Source organism: Hibiscus syriacus, unplaced genomic scaffold (genome assembly GCF_006381635.1).
Source record: "Hibiscus syriacus cultivar Baekdansim isolate YM2019G1 unplaced genomic scaffold, ASM638163v2 tig00110458_pilon, whole genome shotgun sequence".
In the NCBI taxonomy this organism is placed as follows: Eukaryota; Viridiplantae; Streptophyta; class Magnoliopsida; order Malvales; family Malvaceae; genus Hibiscus; species Hibiscus syriacus.
The window spans coordinates 1886242-1904834 of NW_024062745.1; the positions used below are offsets into that span (position 1 = coordinate 1886242).

At 34.9% G+C, this 18593-nt stretch overlaps 2 protein-coding genes and 2 pseudogenes across 3 annotated transcripts in view; 1 reads left to right on the forward strand and 3 right to left on the reverse strand.

Annotated features, from left to right (window-relative positions):
- The window catches only part of LOC120126473 (pentatricopeptide repeat-containing protein At5g42310, chloroplastic-like), a 37302-nt gene extending 33507 nt beyond the window's left edge, over window positions 1-3795 (reverse strand). The window contains exon 1 of the mRNA XM_039144656.1: window positions 3611-3795. Coding sequence (XP_039000587.1) covers window positions 3611-3795 — 185 coding nt within the window. The remainder of the gene's footprint in view (window positions 1-3610) is intronic.
- Window positions 3796-4277: 482 nt separating this feature from the next.
- Window positions 4278-5613, reverse strand: LOC120126474 (annotated as a pseudogene).
- A 1292-nt stretch (window positions 5614-6905) lies between these two features.
- LOC120126377 lies at window positions 6906-9599 on the reverse strand. 2 transcript variants are annotated; one of them, XM_039144589.1, is made up of 8 exons: window positions 9301-9599; window positions 9251-9261; window positions 9033-9134; window positions 8859-8939; window positions 8448-8579; window positions 7690-7908; window positions 7403-7495; window positions 7019-7180 (listed from the first exon to the last, which is right to left on the reverse strand). In XM_039144589.1, exons 1-8 carry the CDS (start codon window positions 9473-9475, stop codon window positions 7019-7021), a joined length of 975 nt encoding a protein of 324 aa, XP_039000520.1. In that variant the 5' UTR covers window positions 9476-9599. The 2 variants fall into 2 exon arrangements, with proteins under 2 accessions (XP_039000519.1, XP_039000520.1); XM_039144588.1 differs by having other exon boundaries at window positions 6906-7180; window positions 9251-9592.
- Window positions 9600-14247: 4648 nt separating this feature from the next.
- The window catches only part of LOC120126475, a 36680-nt pseudogene continuing 32334 nt past the window's right edge, over window positions 14248-18593 (forward strand).

The window sequence follows — 18593 nt, forward strand, 5'->3', positions numbered from 1 at the left end:
AACATAATGCAATATTTGAGGTCCCTTTGATGTATCTCAAGATTCTCTTTACTGTATTCCAATACTCTTTGTCTGGATTCGCCATGTACTGACTAACCACTCCCACTGTTTGTGCAATGTCTGGTCTTGTGCATATCATAGCGAAGATTAAACTTCCCACTGCTGATGCATACGGTAGTCGAGACATCTGCATCCTCTCTTCTTCACTGCTAGGACTCATACTGGAGGATAATTTGAAGTTAATAGGAAGAGGGGAAGAAATTAGCTTACAATCTTGCATGCTGAATCATGACAAGATCTTCTTCAAGTAATTCTTTTGTGAAAGCCAAATCTTCCTATTACTTCTGTCTCGGTGAATTTGCATCCCTAGAATCTTGTTTGCTGATCCCAAGTCCTTCATTTCAAATTCCCTAGCCAGTTGTGCCTTCAATTCTTCAATATGATCTTTGTTGGGTCATGCAACCAACATGTCATCCACATACAACAACAAAATAACAAAATCGTTATCACCAGACCTCTTGAAATAAGCACAAGGGTTTGCATTAAGTCTGTTGTATCCAAGGAACATAATGAAAGAATCAAATCTCTTATACCAACACCTCAGCGTCTGCTTTAGACCGTACAGAGATTTGTTCAACCTGCAAACCAAGTTCTTCTTTTCTTTTTCTTTAAAACCTTCAGGCTGGAGCATATAAATTTCTTCTTTAAGATTTCCATGAAGAAAAGCTGTTTTAACATCTAGCTGCTCTAGATGTAAGTCCAATGTAGCACACATTGCCAAAACTACTCAAATTGTTTTTAGTCGAACCACAGGAGAAAATATTTCATTGAAATCAATACCTTCTTTTTTAGCATATCCTTTGACCACCAGTCTTGCACGATACCTCTCAACTTGATCATCACCATTTCGCTTGATTTTGAAGACCCATTTGTTACCAATTGGCTTCCTTCCTTGTGGTAGTGGCATAAGGTCTCATGTATTATTTTTATGAAGGGCTTTAATTTCTTGTTGTATCATCATCATTCACAGTGAAGCATCTGAGTTGTTTATTGCCTCTTGGTATGTTGATGACTCACTGTCCTCTGTTAAAAGGCAGTACGCAATATTACCTTCTATAACATAATCTGAGTACCAATTGGGACGTCTTCTCACACAATCTGATTGACGAGTTGTTGGAGCTTCAGAACTCTTTGGTTCTTGTTCATCATGTGTTGGTTCTGCTTCAGAAGAATCTCCTTGTTCAAACTCTTTTTCTACATGTATCTGAGTAGTCTCTGACTTTTCAGTGCTACCATCGTCTTCTTTTCTTTGTAGTTTATCTTCTACAAAGATAACATCTATGTTGATGATCACTTTGCGGGCAGTGGTATCCCACAAGTGATACCCCTTTACTCCATCAGCATACCCCAAGAATTTGCATTTCCAGGATTTTGGATCCAACTTTGAAATTTCTTGGGAGTTGTACATCACGTACACAATACTTCCAAATACATGGAGGTTTGAATAATCAGTTGGTTTACCAGTCCACATCTCCATTGGTGTCTTCAGCTCTATTGCAGTTGATGGAGCTCGATTCACCAAATAACAGGCGGTATTGACTGCTTCTTCCCAAAATGATTTTTCTAGGCCTGCATCCATCAACATTGTTCTTGTTCTTTCGAGCAAGGTTCTGTTCATCCACTCTGCCACTCCATTTTGTTGAGGAGTGTTCGCCACTGTGAATTGTCTTTTGATGCCTTCTTTCCTGTAAAAGTCATCAAATTTTTTCACTTTTATATTCTCCTCCATTATCTGTTCTGAAACACTTGATCTTATTTCCAGAATCAAGTTCCACCCACGCTTTGAAGATTTTGAAAGTTGAAAACACATCTCACTTCTTCTTAATAGGGTACACCCAATATCTCCTGGAGTAGTCATCAATAAATGAGACAAAGTACTTTGCTCCGCCTAGGGATGTAACTGGTGCTTGCCATACATCAGAGTGAACCAATTCTAGAACACTTTTGCTTCTGGAATTTGATGTGTTGAATTTCAATCGGTGTTGCTTACTTGTTATGCAATGCTCACACAAAGTAAGTGATACATTTGTTAAGCCCGGAAGTAGCTTTTGCTCCGCAAGGACTTTCATTCCTTGTTCTGACATGTGTCCAAGTTTCTGATGCCATAGCATTGCAGAATCTGAACTACATGAGGCAACAGAGGCTTCTGCTTCTAGCAAAGTCTCCCCCTTCAGCATGTACAAGTTTGTTGTTATCTTTTCGCGTTTCAGCACCACAAGCGCTCCATGGAACACCTACATGATTCCTTTCCGTGTTTCAATCTTGCTTGCATTATTATCCAACAATTCATAGGATAATAAATTTTTCTTCAGGCCTTTCATGTGCCGCACATCTCGAACAACTTTAATTGTTCCATCATACATCTTCAATTTGATGGTTCCCACGCCAACGATCTCTAAGGCATGATCATTGCAACTATACACAGATCCTCCCGAGACATGTTCATAATGATGGAATCATTCTCTTCTTGAGGTCATGTGATATGTTGCTCCCAAATCAATGAGCCATATATCTGCAAATCTTTTTTGCCTTTTACGGTGGTTGACGCTTCACAAATATAGAGTATCTCCATCATCTGAAGTGTTTGTGGTATTGCCTTGTGGATTGGAGTTTTTATTTAGACTCCAACAATCCTTCTTCAAGTGACCCTTCTTTCCACAGTTGTAGCACTTTAAATTCTTCTTGCTCCTCGACTTCGATCTACCATGTTTGTGATTGCTGCTTTGGTCACGTTCTGTTGATCTCTCTCTCATCGTTGTCAACGTTGTCAACGCTTCTGCTTGTTGCAGATTTACTTGTCTGTCTTCCTTGTTCTTGCGCCGATTTTCTTCTTGTAGAACAGCAGCTGTAACGTCATCGAAGACTAGACTGGTGACATTATTGTTTGTCAAGTTGATGATGAGTTGATCATACGAATCCGATAGACTTTGAAGTAGAAGTTCAGTACGTTCTTGTTCCCCTATTTTACAGCTTAAGGATGTAAGCTGAGAAAATAAAGTGTTCAGTGTATTTAAGTGCTCCGTTACTGAAGTAGATTCTGGCATACAGAGAGTGTACAATTTTCTCTTAAGGAAAATTTTATTGTGCAACGATGTGGCCTCGTACAGTTTGGTGAGATGATCTCATATCTCCTTAGTTGTCTTCTTCTCCTCGATGCTTGACAATTCTTCATCTGCTAATGCTAGATGAAAGTTTGTCATAGCATTCTCATCCATCTCGATCCATTTGTTGTCATATGTGAAATCTACCAGCCTTTCACTAATAGCTGCTAGACAACCGTCTTTTCTCAGAATGACCTTCATCTTTAATTTCCACAATAAATTTTTTCCCATTGGATTTTTCAACATTAGTCCGGTAGATTTCATGAGCTCCAAGCACTCTATGGCACCACTAAACCGCCCAGACTTTCCATAAATATCTACAAGTGTGGTATATGTTACAATATTAGGCAACAAACCATTGGCCTGCATCTTCCCCAACAAGCTCTTCACATCGTCCCACCTCTCCTGCTTTCCTAATGAATTTATCATAATATTATAAGTAGTAGTACGCGGTGAATACCCCTTTTTCTTTCATTTCCTCAAACAATTGCTCCGCTCTGTCATGCCACCCAGCTTTACAGTGGCAATCTATTAGCGTATTCCTAGTAGTAGTATCTGGCTCGATCCCCTCTGATAGCATCTGATTGAATGTGGCCATGGCATGATCAAGACAACCTGGAACGATCTTTGCCATTCTCCTTTGTTTCGATAACTAGCTAAAATCCTACTATAAACAAAAGAATTCGGCTTCACACTATTGGCTTCCATCTCTTTCAATACAATTCTTGCACTCTCCCATATTTTCATAAACTTGATTTGATTCGAAAAATGATTAAATTTGAGTTGAGTTATAAAATATAATTAGAATATCTTAAAAATATTAGCAATTAGTGGATTGATTTTTAAGTTTGAGTCGAGTCTTTCAATTCTATATGATATATGTATATTATATATGAAGAAATATATATATCGTATATAATTATAGAAAATTGTTTAAATCATAATCAAATAGTACGATAATATTATAAATATTTATAATTAAATTTGAAAAACTCGACTTGATTTTTTTAAAATAAGAGTTAATAAATTAAGATTTGTCAACTTGACTTAATTGAAATTTTTTTATTTGACTTGATCGAATGTACCTTACCAACCAATAAAATATCAAATTCTTTATTAAATCATTAAATTTAATGCGCTTTGTCCTAAGGTGGCGAATGCAAGGAGATCTCGGTTCTGCTCCAGCATGACCAAGTGTTGATCCTCCATGAACACCAATGCTTCAATTCCATCCTCCATTTTTGTATCCATAAGAAGAACCGTATTCTCGATCGCAGCTTCTGATTCGGCACAGTCCTTGCATACCCACGTTGGCTTCCCCCACCCCTAGTCTATATCATACAGGCCAAAGTTGCACCAGCTCGTAAAATTAATAATATCGATCTCACCACCACACGATGCCTTGCCGATCTCTTTCATTTACTCTAAATATTTAGTCCATCCTCCATCTCCTTGTAGGGCAGCAAAAAATCACCATCAATTTTCCTTGTTGCTTTCCTCAGAAGGCACACCAAGGTGTCCAACTCTGTGTCGTTTTCTGTCGCGAGTGCGGCCGCGACGCATAAGAAGTTCCCGATTGAAGTTTTTGGGATTTGTGGCACTGCCCTTTGACGAAGATTCACTGTATGATTTATAAGAGTCGATTTTCGGGTGTCGGATTTTGATTTGAGAGTTGCGATGATACACTTGGTGAGGAGGGCTAAGATGACTTCGACTTGTGTCGGATTTGATACACTTGAACTTGCTGCTCTGGCTTTAAGTGAAGCTATTGCCGAGGCATCAAAAACAATTATCGTAGTTCTGCACGTTCTTTCTTTGAGAAATGTGGTCATTAGTGTTGAGGTTGCCTCTTTGGAGAATGCCGCATTCTGTGGGAAGACAACCGAGGCGTTGAAATCCGGTAAAACGGCTTTGTCGTTGGATTTACGAATCAGTGAAGCCCAACTTCTAAGAAATGTTGTAATGCTAGTTGCATCGAAGACCATGTGCAAGAGACGTGATCCGATGGCAACGCCGCCGCACGCGAAAGATGTATCATGGATACATAACCTCCTGCACTCGTTGCAGGGAGGAGTTGGGGAACATAGGACGAATCAGTGAGCTCGAGAAACTCCCTGAGCCGACTATTAACTCTAGCCTTGACGTAGTACGCCCCCTCGTCGTTACAGTCGACCGAAAGATGATGTTCCTCGATCCTCCCGGCGAACGGATAAAAGAGAGTCAACGTTTCCGATAGAGATTCCTTAAGCAACTGTGCCCTCCTAGAGTTATCGGCGATGATATCAGCCGACGGAATGCCGGTTTCTTGGTTCATATAAAAGAGGACCATAGGAACATAAATTGAAGGAAGGAACTGATCCAGAAAGGAAAGCAAGTGTGTTCTAAGATGATGAGGCGTTGGAGAAGATGGTTTGACCAATTCTTTGGAAACTATTTCAACCTCCATCACCATTTTCTCTTGCACGAAAATACTCCGACGTTTAGCACAATCCACACATCATTTATATATAACTGGCTGACATGCAGATTGTATTTAATAATCAAAATTTAATTTCTTATAACATATAACATTAATTATTTAATAACTATTATGAAATAGTAACATTTATAATTAAATGTATATGCTAAAATCCATTAATTCCTCATTTTTCTTTGTGTTAATTTGTTTCTTCATTTTTTCCCACTCTTCTCATTATGTCACAAGCATATATATTTTCATGAATATATAATATACTTTCAGCTCTCTGGTAGAGCAATGGAATAAGTTAATTATTATTTTTCACGAATTAAGTGATTTCAGTGATTATAAGATTATTCTCATCTCTTGAAGTTCCGAGTTCGAACACTATGTTTGTAGGGATGCATAATCATTCGTTGTCAAATGAAAATTTCTAGTTTACTCAAAACTTGACGTGCATGTCTCATTCTTGAGGTAAATGTTAAGATTAACCTAGACAAAATGAGACAACATAAATATTTTTAATCACCCAGTCAATTAATAAACCATTCGATTAGCTTTATTTTAGTGGTTAATCTATGTACTCACAAAATCTCATTCTTAATATATGTACTCACAAAATTTAAGCCAGCCGCCATCTCTTTGTGAGGCAGTTACAAAATCACCATCAGCTTTTCTTATTGCTTTCCTTAGATGGCATACAAAGTTATCCAAGTTTGTTTTGTTTGATGTTAATGGTAGGGACGAACACATGATTTTAAGTTTGTTTTGTGTGTACATTATTTCCTTCAGATTTTGTTTGAAGTGCATCAAGTACTTACGATTCCTTTGCTGAAGTTTAGTTTTCGTTGGCAGAGAATAAGGTGGAAAAATACAGTTACTCTTGAACAATATTGCTAATGGCGATGTGCTTTTGCTGCTGTATAATTTCTTGACGTCGGTTCTGGATTTTCACTGATGAATGTCGGGTTAGGATCGACATAATCAACTTCATCATGAAGCAGATGCACCAAGACAAAGTCCAGCCTGACCCTTCAACCTGCAGTTCTGTATTATCTGCATGTCGACGGCGGTTTTGTGGAAGCATTGCAGGTTTCGAGTATGTGGATGATTTCTTATGAAGACATCACATAGGAAGAAAAGAAGATAGAATATGAGGACTATTTTGTGCTGTCTGATGTATTGAAACGTTTGGAAGAACCATTTGCAGCAATGTTAAATTTAGCCAAAATTTTGGATAATATAGAAGCTAAACATGCAAGACATGCACAAAATTTCCATGTTTTCTCCGGCAGCAAATCCCCTTAATTAACCACCCTCTGCTTCTCCGCGTAAATAATAGCATGTTGATGTTCTCCAAATTTGCTATCGAGTATATTAGCAGTCGTGACTGCCAAATTTAAATATCTTCTCCTGGAGGCAACTCGGCGAGCTTTGGACGGGTGCCGAGTACTCTTTCCATATCAAATCGGACTTCAATGTTTCGAAGGCTGTATCCAACCACCATGAGCCAATAAAGAAGCTTGGCTAGTTCAGGTGCACTAGTCTCAGTTACACTTGTCTGTCACACAAAACAAGGGTGGGTTAGGATGTCCTTCAAAAATAAAATGAAATTGTAGTATGGATCTACACATTTCTTCACAAGGTGCATGTATCTTCCAAATCAAAAGGCGGAATTTGGATTCTCATTCTCCAAAACAAAGAGGAAGAACTCCAACTGATTTAGATAAGAATGGAAATTTGAATCAAGAAGCCAAAACTATCAGAGTAATGTAACGGTAACCTTCATTTGGTTGGGATCCGAAACAGCTAAAAGACGCTTAATGAATGTATTCATTGCAAATACGACATCCTCTCCAGCACTACTTGTCAACTCCTACAAAGCATGTAATTTGAGTTAATACATATGTAGATAAATCTCATTTGAAGCAAGTAGAAAGAACAATTATAATGGATATGTAAGGCAACAAGTATTCATTAAGTTCTAGTCATAATCAAAATGAAAACATAACTATAGAATCAGCTGTCAACTAGAACCAATGCCATGAAATTATAAATTGCTGAATTTACCTTCAAATTTTGGGGCTCAAGAGACTTGAGATATTCTAACAGTTCATTTGGACCATTTGCAGAATTTCTGCCAACTTGACGATTTAGTTCCTCAATCTCTGCTTCAAGTAACTCAATGTACTTTTTAGCATCTATTTTCTCCAGGCCAGAAACATTATTCCACCTGATAACTTCACCAGACACATTCTTTTGTGTACCAGGTGCGTAATCTGGAACATCCTGTAAAGATGACGCCCTTTAGCACCATTGAAAAATATTTGGATATTTAAGAATTACAAGTTCATTGAAATAAATGGCATTGCCATTAAACAGTTCCGTCAAGGTGAACTAAATAGAGAGCAGTGTGCAGGAAATCAAAGATCTCTACGAGTAATTGTCACCAAACATTTTAACAAGAAATACAGGAAACCAAATCAAGCATTGTTGATCACTTCAAACAAAGCTATACTAAGAAGTGGTCCTCGGGTTAACTTACATTAGCATCAAACTGAGCAAAATACCTCTCTCCGGAGTAAAAGATGGCAAAGATAGCTTGATAGGATTCAATGATTCAAAGAATAGAAATTAATCACAACAGGTATGCTTTGAATAGACACAAATTGGCCCATGCTTTTATATCACTAAAATGACATGTCATGCTATGCGCCATCTAACTATATCTGTTTCTCATATATATCAATGTGAGATTTCTCCCTGACAGAACAGCTACCATCTTGGTTTCTTTCAAAATGCAACGCAAAAGGGGGGAAAACACATACCTTTTTCTCTTGCACCTCAGGAAGAGCAGCCTGCTCTAAACCTTGTTGCAATTCCAATCGGTATTGCGCATTCTTAAACATATATCCAGTCATCATAACACTGTACATAAGTTGTGCAAGATTTTCGGCAACCTAAAGGAGAAAACCAAAGAAATCCAAATGATTGTCTAAACCAACAATGGTCAAGTTCAATAACACTGACAAACATGACCAAAATATAACTGAAGAACGTACTTTGAATTCTTAAAAGTAATCATAACATTATACATTAGTTTTACAAGATCTCAGCAACCTAAAGTGAAATTAAAGAGCTCCCAATGATTGTCTAAACCAACAGGAGCTTAGTTGAATAACACTAACAATCCGAGTCAAAATCAAAACAAAGAACATCTATTATCACAATATGCTTACAGTGGTGACTGTCACAGCAAAGAATTGCGGGGGCAGTGTTCCTATCATGTTCGTCACTGTTTGCCGCATTGCCTCAACAACCTGGGAAATTGTTTTTTCTCAATTTTCAGTTCCGTTTCATTTCCAGAGCCTAAGAAATTATAACCCTTTATAGAAAGAAAAAAAAAATGAAACCTGTTGAGGAGCTCGTTTCACGAACAATTCCATGAACTCCGGCTGCACATTTTTCACATACTCCAATAGAATCTCTCGCCTGGTCTTAGGCTGCTGATTTTTCTTCATAAAAAAATGCACACTTAAAAGTTGAAACCAACATACATAAAACACCCATACAAGAAAACAGACCCATAAAGAGAGAAAGAGAGAAAGAGAGAAAGAGAGAGAGATATTACCAGACTGCCATTAGGAGGCTTGGAATCACCGTTGGGTTTAGACCCATCATCGCTCTTGGAAGAATCATAAGCTTTAACTCTCAAACCCAATCTCGTGTTGCTTTTAATCTTCAGTGGGAAGCGAACCGACGAAGGAAGGGATTGTTTAGTGCTACTATACGATGAGAAGACGGTGAACGAAGATTGCAGCACAAGAGAAGAGGGTTTCACAGACAAGGAATTCATCTTAGCTCCTACAATCAATAGAAAACAAAGCTGAGTCCGTTTATGGTGTGGACATTAAACACGAGGGGTGAAGTGAAAGTGGTGAGCTTTTTGGTACGGCAACTCCGAAAGATGAGGGTTTGTTGGTGGTTGTGAAATCGAAATTTTGCATGTCTCATTCACCAGAAGAGCGTGGAATTGCACCCCAGAGGATAACCTGTAATGGATCGGGTTCATCGTTTCGGGTCGGGTTTTTCAACTATTTGAGTTTTTTTTTTTTGGTATGTGCTTAGCCATGTAAACGAATCGAACGAATACGAACGAGGGTATGTTCATGTTAGTTTGTTTAACTTTAACGGAACAAATGATCGAACACGAACATAAACAAACGAAAAATTTCTTATTCGTGTTCGTTCGTTAAGGAATGTAGCTTGTTCGTGTTCGTTCATGTTCGTTTATTTAAATGATAAACAAACATAAATGAACGAACATAAACGAACGGATGTAAACAAACACAATAAACAAACGTAAACAAACACAAATGAACGAACTAAAAAATAAATGAACATAAATGAACGTAAACGAACATAAATAAAAATATATTTTTTCTTTCCAAGCAATTTTAGGATTATATTTTATTTAATTGTTTTGACTTTTTTTATTTGTATTTAAAATTAATTAAATTTTAAAATATTTATGGGTATCATATTAAAATTTATTGGGTTGTAATATTTTAAATGGGTCTAGAGAGATTAGGCTAAACATAACTGAAAACACATAAATGAACGAACATATTACTGAACGTTCACGAACTTAAATGAACGAACGAGCCCTCTGTTCATGTTTGTTCATTTAATTAAACGGACACAAAATATTGTTCATATTCGTTCATTTAATAAATAAACGAACTTCTCGCCAAACGATTCACGAACGGTTCGCTAAACGTTCGGTTAGTTTATATGCTTATATGTGCTTATGTAAACCACAAATGAGTGACATTATCTTATTAAGGGAAGATATAAGGAAAAATAAAATTAAATGAGTGATTCGTATTCGAAAATAATTTAAATCAATTTAGAAAAATAAATAAATAATAAATAATATATTTACTACTTTTAAATATAGCATAATAATTAATAATTACATTATTGATAAATTACATAAAAATAAGTAATCATAAATATAATATAACAAGGTATACGTTAGAACAAAAAATTTCTTTGTGGAATCATAATATGTTGGCAAGGCAATAATTTTTAGTTAAAAATTTTTAAGTTGATAATTGAAATTAATTTGATTTAAACGTTTGTTCATTTAAATGAAAATGTAGATATATAAAAAAAATTAAAAGTTTAAAGATTATTTGAAAATTTGAATTAAAAAAATTATTAAATATGTATAAAGATTTATGAAAACTCTGTTAGTGGTCAAATATGAAAGAGTTATCATATTTTAAAGTGTTTAACTTATCAGAAATTAAAGATAAATATCGAGTTCCATCGAGACTCTTTTAACACATCAGTTACCTTATTGAAAATGGGAAAAATAATAATGAATTTCGTGAGCCATCTTCCTTTAACTTCTTTCGTATCCGTACATCGGGTGGCTCCGAAATCGAGCTTCGACTTAAATTTAATATGTTAGAGTCGTTATCGATTATTTAAAATTAGTTGAACAGATACCTTAATTTACCATTTTACTTGATCTACATTTTACCAAAAATTAACCGGATCCGGGAGTCGATTACAGTCAATGAATGATTAGTACCATTGTATTGCACTTTCGATATCAATTTAATTTTCCAGTTTTCTTAATTGCAAAAAATAAAATTTAAATTTAAAATTTGATCTCAATTACTTACCTTTAATCGATTAAAATTATCCTAAAAAAATCAAATAAATGTTAGATTGTAAAAATAAATAAATAAGAGAAAACTAAGACAATGATTAAATTAGAAATTATTAAAATATGGGTTAAATTGAAATTAATTAAAAGTTGCAATGAGAAAAATAAAAGGTTAGAGGGTTAAACTGCATAAATATAAATAGACTAAATTGAATTAATTTAAAATTCTAGAGTCAATTTACAACAGATGACCAAAATGAATTACGCATAAAAAATACAGGAACTACGAAAATAATTAAACTTTCTTGTAATTGCACTAGGTCCACTCTATATAAAGCCCAAAAATCAGAAGAAGAAAAACACATATTTCAACATTTGAAGAAAAAAACACTCTCCCCTTCAAATATTTCTCTCAACCTCCACCTTCCTCACCCTTCTCGGCCAATGGTTGACCACCCCCTTGGTGGCCAACCGTCGCCGCTCTACCCTTTCGACCACCACCTCTGGTGACCGAAAAAAGAACAAATCACACCAAAATATTCCCTTACTACCCCAAGCCCAAATTCGAAGTTAAAATGGCCTAAAAATCACCACAACAATCTAGATCTAGAAGTAAAACTTTCGGGTTTTACCTTGACTCTTCGAATATTGGCGTTCTTCCTTCCCCGACGAAGCCTCTATGCGTTTTCGGATAAGGCTTTTAATATTTTATTATTTTGCTTGGCTATTTGTGCACGATTTTTAGCTTGGTTGGTATTTTCTTTTTTTGAGTTGCTCCGGTGATGCCTATATGTCGATTTTTCAGTGTTCTTTCTTCATGCTTTGCAGGGGCTTTTATAACCATACCCGAAGATATTTTTCGGGTTTGTTTTCATTTGCTTCGGGGATCATTTATCACTGTTTCTCGATTTACTTAGGGTTGAGGTTGCTTTGCTATTGGTCGACTAAACGGGATAGTGGAGTTTCGATTTTGTCAGGGTACTTTTGCATGGCCGATTTTTGGTGTTTTTCTCTGCTTTGGTTGCTTCGTCGGTGCGTTGTCGTTGTTCGGCCGATGGCTGCCTTTCGATTTTCTCAACCTGCCGTTAGATCATTTTGATCATATCCAACGGTTGTTGCTCCTGTGCGGCGCTGGTGCTAGGGTTGAAACCCTAGCTGTCTTCAATCTGGGTCGTTGATCTATCATCGATCTAACCGTTATGAACCGTGCGATGCCCCTAGCTTATGACAAAACCCTAGCTCGCTGGGTCAGGTGACTTAAGCTTCAGACTGTTGGGCTCGCTCTATTTTAGTTGGGCCTTGTCGGATTTGCTGAGTCAGACTACCTGGTTGGGCTCCTTATACCCTTGCTGGACTCGGATTTCAATTTGGACCTAAAACCAATAAAAATAATTAAGTAATTAAATGAATAAAATAATAATAAATAACACTATAAATAATATATCATATAATATAATACGTACTATATATTTATTTAAAAACTATATAACATATATTATATTTTCAAAAATATATATTGTATATTTTTGAAATTATTATATATATTATCATATAATATAATACGTACTATATATTTATTTAAAAACTATATAACATATATTATATTTTCAAAAACTATATATATTGTATATTTTTAAATTATTATATATATTATCATATATACTAAATACGCCATTTGAAATCTCGGGTGAAAATGGGTGTCTACAACTTCAAAGAAAAATGATGCAATTTAGATAATTATTTATCAATATTACCAAATTGATTTATTTTCGTCCAATTCGTATAGATTTCAGTCCTTCAAAACTAGTTAATTTTTATATTAATAAAATAAATAAATTTCAAGATGTAGTTAATTTTAAGTATAATGATAAAATTATTCCTCAACGTTTGTACAAATTGTCACTTTGCATCTTATTCTTTTTTTTTCCTTTTAAAGCATTTTATCTTCTAACATTTTAATTCTTTTTATCAAAACAAATCATGTTGGATGAAAACTGTGAGTTGCTAACGATCAACCCATGTTAATGACGTGATATTTTCACATGTGTCAATTACTGACGTGAAATATGACTAACGATTTTTATTCAACATGCTTAACCAAAAATTAAGACGTTAGAGAGTAAAATACTCAAAAAATAAAATATAGAGTGCAAAGCATTTGAGCAAACATTGGGGATAAATGTTAGGGGGAATTTTGTTATTAGGCCTTAAATTTATTATCTCATTTCTCAAATTTAAACGATTTTCGATAATTATATACGACATGTATTTATACATATTTCTCATATATTTTTCATATAGTGTAAGCATATATCATGTAGGGTTGAAATAATTCAATTTGAACTTGAAAACTAATCGACCAATTAATAAAAATATTAAGTTATTAGAGTTTTATTTTATAATTGAATCTTTATTTTTTTAATTGAGTTGAATTTTTAAAATTATAAATCAAATTAAAATTTTCAATAGTCTGAAGTGATTACAAAATAATATATGTTCGTAATATTTCTTATCATTAACAATATGCGCATCCTACAAACATTTCACAATAAATTCATAACCTTAAAAGAAAACATCACTCCTTTAATTAAGGTCGTTCAATTGGTCTTATTCAGTGGTGGAACTAAAACTTGGTGAGGTAGACACGTGTCATTCTGAAATCCGAATTTTCTTTGATTAATTATTTATTTTATGAATAATGCACACCTAAAATTTTATTTATCCCTATCCTATTAAAAATTTATATTTAATAAATGTGATTACCTTAAAAATATTTTTAATTAGTCACCATGATTAGTACTGAATAGTTTGTTTAATAGTAGTGATTGCTTCTTATTGACCAAGAAATGATGAGGTGTAATTACTAAACTTCATTTTTACTTTACAAGATTCCATTTGTTTACCTCTTCCGTGAGTTTTTTATTCTACTGGTAAGAATCGTGACAGTAATGATGATAAAGGAAGCAGAAAGGCAGATCACCACCGCACTCAACCCACCCGTGATTCGTTCCGTCTTGAGGTGGTTTTGTTCATACTTTGTTTACTTCTCTGTTTATCATTTTTTTCTTCTATTTGTTGTTTGTATTATTTCTTCTTGTCCTTATCCGGCCAATGCCATAACCTTATTATTATTACTATGGCGGAGTAGTAGGCATAGAGCGAGAGAGAGAGATCAATCGATTCTCACACTCTCCACTTGTAGTTTTTGCTTGGAAGGAAGACAGTGGAAAAGCGGCGGCTGCAGTACCGGTGCAATGGCCTTGCCACGGCGGCGAAACCTTTCCCACAACAACCGCATCCGATCTCTGGTTAACATGTTATCGGTCATCTCTGGTGTTCTTCTAATCCTCTTTGCTTTGCTCTCGTTTCTCGCTCCTTCTCCTAACGAATCGCAGCACTTTCACCTTCGCCATCACCATTCAAGTTCGCGTTGAATTTATGACTGATTTTTGTTTTTAACTTAATTCTGTTTTCCTTTGTGTAGTTTAACGCAGTGGTTGAGAATCTTGCTACTAGTGGAGATTCAGTTTTCCATGTTCCGGTTAGGCTTCATATTTTTTCCTTTTGTTATTTGTTTTTTATTTTATTTTATAATTTTAGTGATTATGCGTTCTGCTTTAAATTTCGTTGGATGCTAACGGTTGACTAATTTCTGGTATTGTTTTTGAGAATCAGAGTAACGGAGGAAAATTAGATCGTGATAAATGGAGGTCGAGAAATGCTGAATTCTTTTATGGATGCAGTAATGCCAGCGCCAAATTTGCAAGTGTATAATAAGTTTTTTCTCTAGTTTGACTGATTAATTGTACATCTTTATGCAGAAACTTTAGGGTCAATGACGGTAGGTTTGGGAAACGTCAAATCTAGTCTAGTGATAATGATAAAAGGATTGAGATGATTTAGGGTTTTTATTACCTTGCTTTGGACAGTGATGAAATTGCAGATATACTTAATGCAACGAAAAACATTAATGCGTTTGTTGTATTGCAGAAGCTGAAGCTGTTTCGCATCCCACTGGATATCTGGCTATTGCCACTAGTGGAGGCTTGAACCAGCAAAGAATTCTGATAGCTACTTCTCAGTAGAGTTATTTCATATGCTGGAATGATATCTTATAGCATTTTACTGCTTTGATTTTGGGTTTGATATCATAATTAATATTAGATGCTGCAAGCCAGCTAGTAAGATTCATGTTTCTCTTGCTAAATTCTTATCGAGCTTGCAATGGCAGAACTCAAGAAGACATGCTTTCAATTATTTTCTTGATTGATCAGTGTGGAATTATGTACTAGTTTATTTGTAATTGCAAGTTAATATATAACAATGGGATGGAGTTTTATGATCATATGTCTGCTTGAATGATTGACTTAATTAGCAACATATACTGTTTAAACAGAAAATAGTGTAATGGGCTGCCAATCAATCAAAAGCGCAGGGCATTGATTTTTGCTGATTCTAGATGATTGAAACTTTAGTGATCTACGGACATGCTTAAAGCTGTTGGTCCTTTAGAACCCTAGTTTGAGCTTTTTGTTACCCGAACCACCATCAATGTCTCATGACCATAAGGATTGGATTCATTGTCTTATTGTTCTATTGATGCCATTTTGAGATCAAGCTTACTAGTAATGCATGTCGCAGATTACTGATGCAGTTGTTGCTGCTTGCATTCTGAATGCCACTCTTGTTGTTCCAAAGTTGGACCAAAAATTCTTTTTGAAAGGATGCCAGGTGTGTAATGGGGTGAAAGATATTTGACATTTGAATTCCTAATATCATTTAGCCATTGATATTAAAGAGAAGTTATGCACGAGTTGAGTTGTCAAAATGTTATGTGACAATTTCTACTTTCTACATGTCCAGTAACTTCTCAGAGATCTTTGATGTTGATTGGTTCATATCATCTTTATCAAAAGTGTCAAAATCATAAAGCAGCTGCCTAAAAGGGGAGGGAAGAGTTGGACTCCATACACTATGCGTGTTCCAAGGAAATGTAGTGTAAAATGTTACCAGAATCGTGTATTGCCAGTTATTTTGAAAAGGCATGTAAGTTCCATATTCTCTTTATTTTTCATGGTCAACTTTTTGATTTCTTTATTTACTTGTGCCTTTTGCCTCTTCACATTCTATCTTATTCTTTTCGTATGGAAAAAAATTAACAAATATGTTGCTGAATGCTAATTATGCTTGAAAGCTGAAGTTGGTTTGCTGGTTCCTGAAGGATGAATTATTGAGCAGTAGTCCATCATTCAGTATTTCATAAAGAATCTGATAGTAATTAAAAAGAATGGTAGGTAAAAGGTTAAAAATTGGTGATGCATGAAACCTTTGCACCCATAATGACAAACCTGACCTGGATTACCTTTGAACCATGGTGGCATATCTGCTTGAGCTTTCACTTGATCCTATGTAAGTAGTCTTATCGTTATTGGAAGCAAAAAGTGTCTAGAGAACCAACATACAGACCTTTCTGATTGCTAATAAGTTTTATTGAAAATTTGTTTGAATTTTGGATTCATATCTTTTCTCTCCTTAGGTCTTCTTAGATTTAGCTTTGGATGGCTTTTATATTTCTGTTGACATTTGTTTCATTTGAAGTCTCAACATGTTTTTGTTTCAACCATTACTTCACTCTATTCTATCTAGTAATCTAATTAAGGGGAGTTGATATTGCTCCTATCCTTTAGAACTATCTAATATTGGTTGGTTTCACTAATGACACTTGTCTTGTCATGTGAAGCATGCAGTTCAGCTCAACAAGTTTGATTACAGACTTGCAAACAAATTGGATATGGATTTGCAGAAGTTAAGATGCCGAGTTTTTACCATGCTCTGAAATTTGCTGACCCTGTTCTAGAGATGGGAAAGACACTTGTTCATCGAATGAGGATGAGGAGCAAGCGTTATATTGCTTTGCACTTGAGGCATTTATCTTTATTTGGCCCTGGATTCTATCATGCTTATTAGCTGCATACACAAGTATGCCAGAACTGTAAGGGCCTTAAGGTTTGAAACTGCTTAACCTGCATGCATGATACAGATACAAGAATTAGCGTAACTAATTATACAAGAATTAACGTAACTAACTATACAAGAATGATACAGATACAATGACAGCATGACCGTTTGATGAAAGATTAAATATCTGATGTTGCAATGATAATATCTTGCATGTTTTAAAGATATTCTTCAATCATCATCATAGATGTGCCTACATATAGCAATGAATGAGTGCGTCATTATTTTCATGCAACAGCTCTTACAGTTATTGATGCAGCAAAAAACTTTTGTTACAGGTTTGAGCCTGATATGCTTGCATTCTCAGGATGTGATTATGGTGGAGGTGAAAAGGAAAGGAATGAACTAGGTGCAATACGAAAGAGGTGGAAGACTTTACATGTAAGACTCAGGTTAATAGTTTCATTTATCCCGAGTCTTAGCTTTTACTGGCAAATAACTTGCAATTCAGAAGGCAAATAACTTGCAATTCGGAAAGCAAATTCAGATATCATGGTCACCCAACATCTTTTTTCAGTTTATAAATATGATTGTCTTCTTCCACCAATGGAAAGGGGGGAAATGCAGCTTTTCATTTGCATGATGCGTTAAGTGTAAACATTATAAAAGGTTCAAGTAAAGTGAGTGAAGATTTTATAAAGAACAACAGAACAAGAGAGGGAAAAAGAGATGCATATTTAATTTTTAAGTGTCGTAACCGGTTTTCGCTCGGGCACGAATATTCTTGGCGGAAAAAGGTAAAGTGAATAAATAAATGGTTTTTATTGAAATGTTTTGGGAGTCGTCATCGGCCTTTTGGGTTAGGTAGGTCGAATATCTAAAAATCATCTTTTTAAAAGAGTTTTTAAGAAAACATAGTTAAAAGATAAATCGATCTGCGTTTAATAAAAAAATCGTTCTTTTTAATAATAAAAAGGGATTTGTGGTCGGTTATGTTTGGAGAATGATTACATCTCATAACATCCAAAATTGGTTCCTGTCGATTATAAATTGTCTCTAATAATAGAATTTAAGAATTCAAATATAAATTTAATTTATGATTCTCTTATTTATATTCAATCAAATAATTATAAGGAAAATATATTAAAATAATTTTTATGAAACCAAAGTAAAAGTATATATACTTAGGGTTTATAAATAGGATATATTAGAAAAGAACATCTAGTTACTTTAAGACAACCATTTTCTTCAACATAATATATAAAAAAAATGAATAAATAAGAATAAAATAATTTGATTAAAACAACTATATATATATTTTTTTTTTTATAAATAA

Bases quoted from the DNA above. Each gene is read 5' to 3' on its own strand.
- LOC120126377 (XM_039144588.1), bottom strand. From the start codon at position 9,475: ATGAATTCCTTGTCTGTGAAACCCTCTTCTCTTGTGCTGCAATCTTCG. The intron at 8,940-9,032 runs GTTTCATTTTTT...ACAATTTCCCAG, and splicing joins TGAAACGAGCTCCTCAACAG to GTTGTTGAGGCAATGCGGCA. The intron at 7,909-8,447 runs GTATGTGTTTTC...TCATCTTTACAG, and splicing joins CTGAGGTGCAAGAGAAAAAG to GATGTTCCAGATTACGCACC.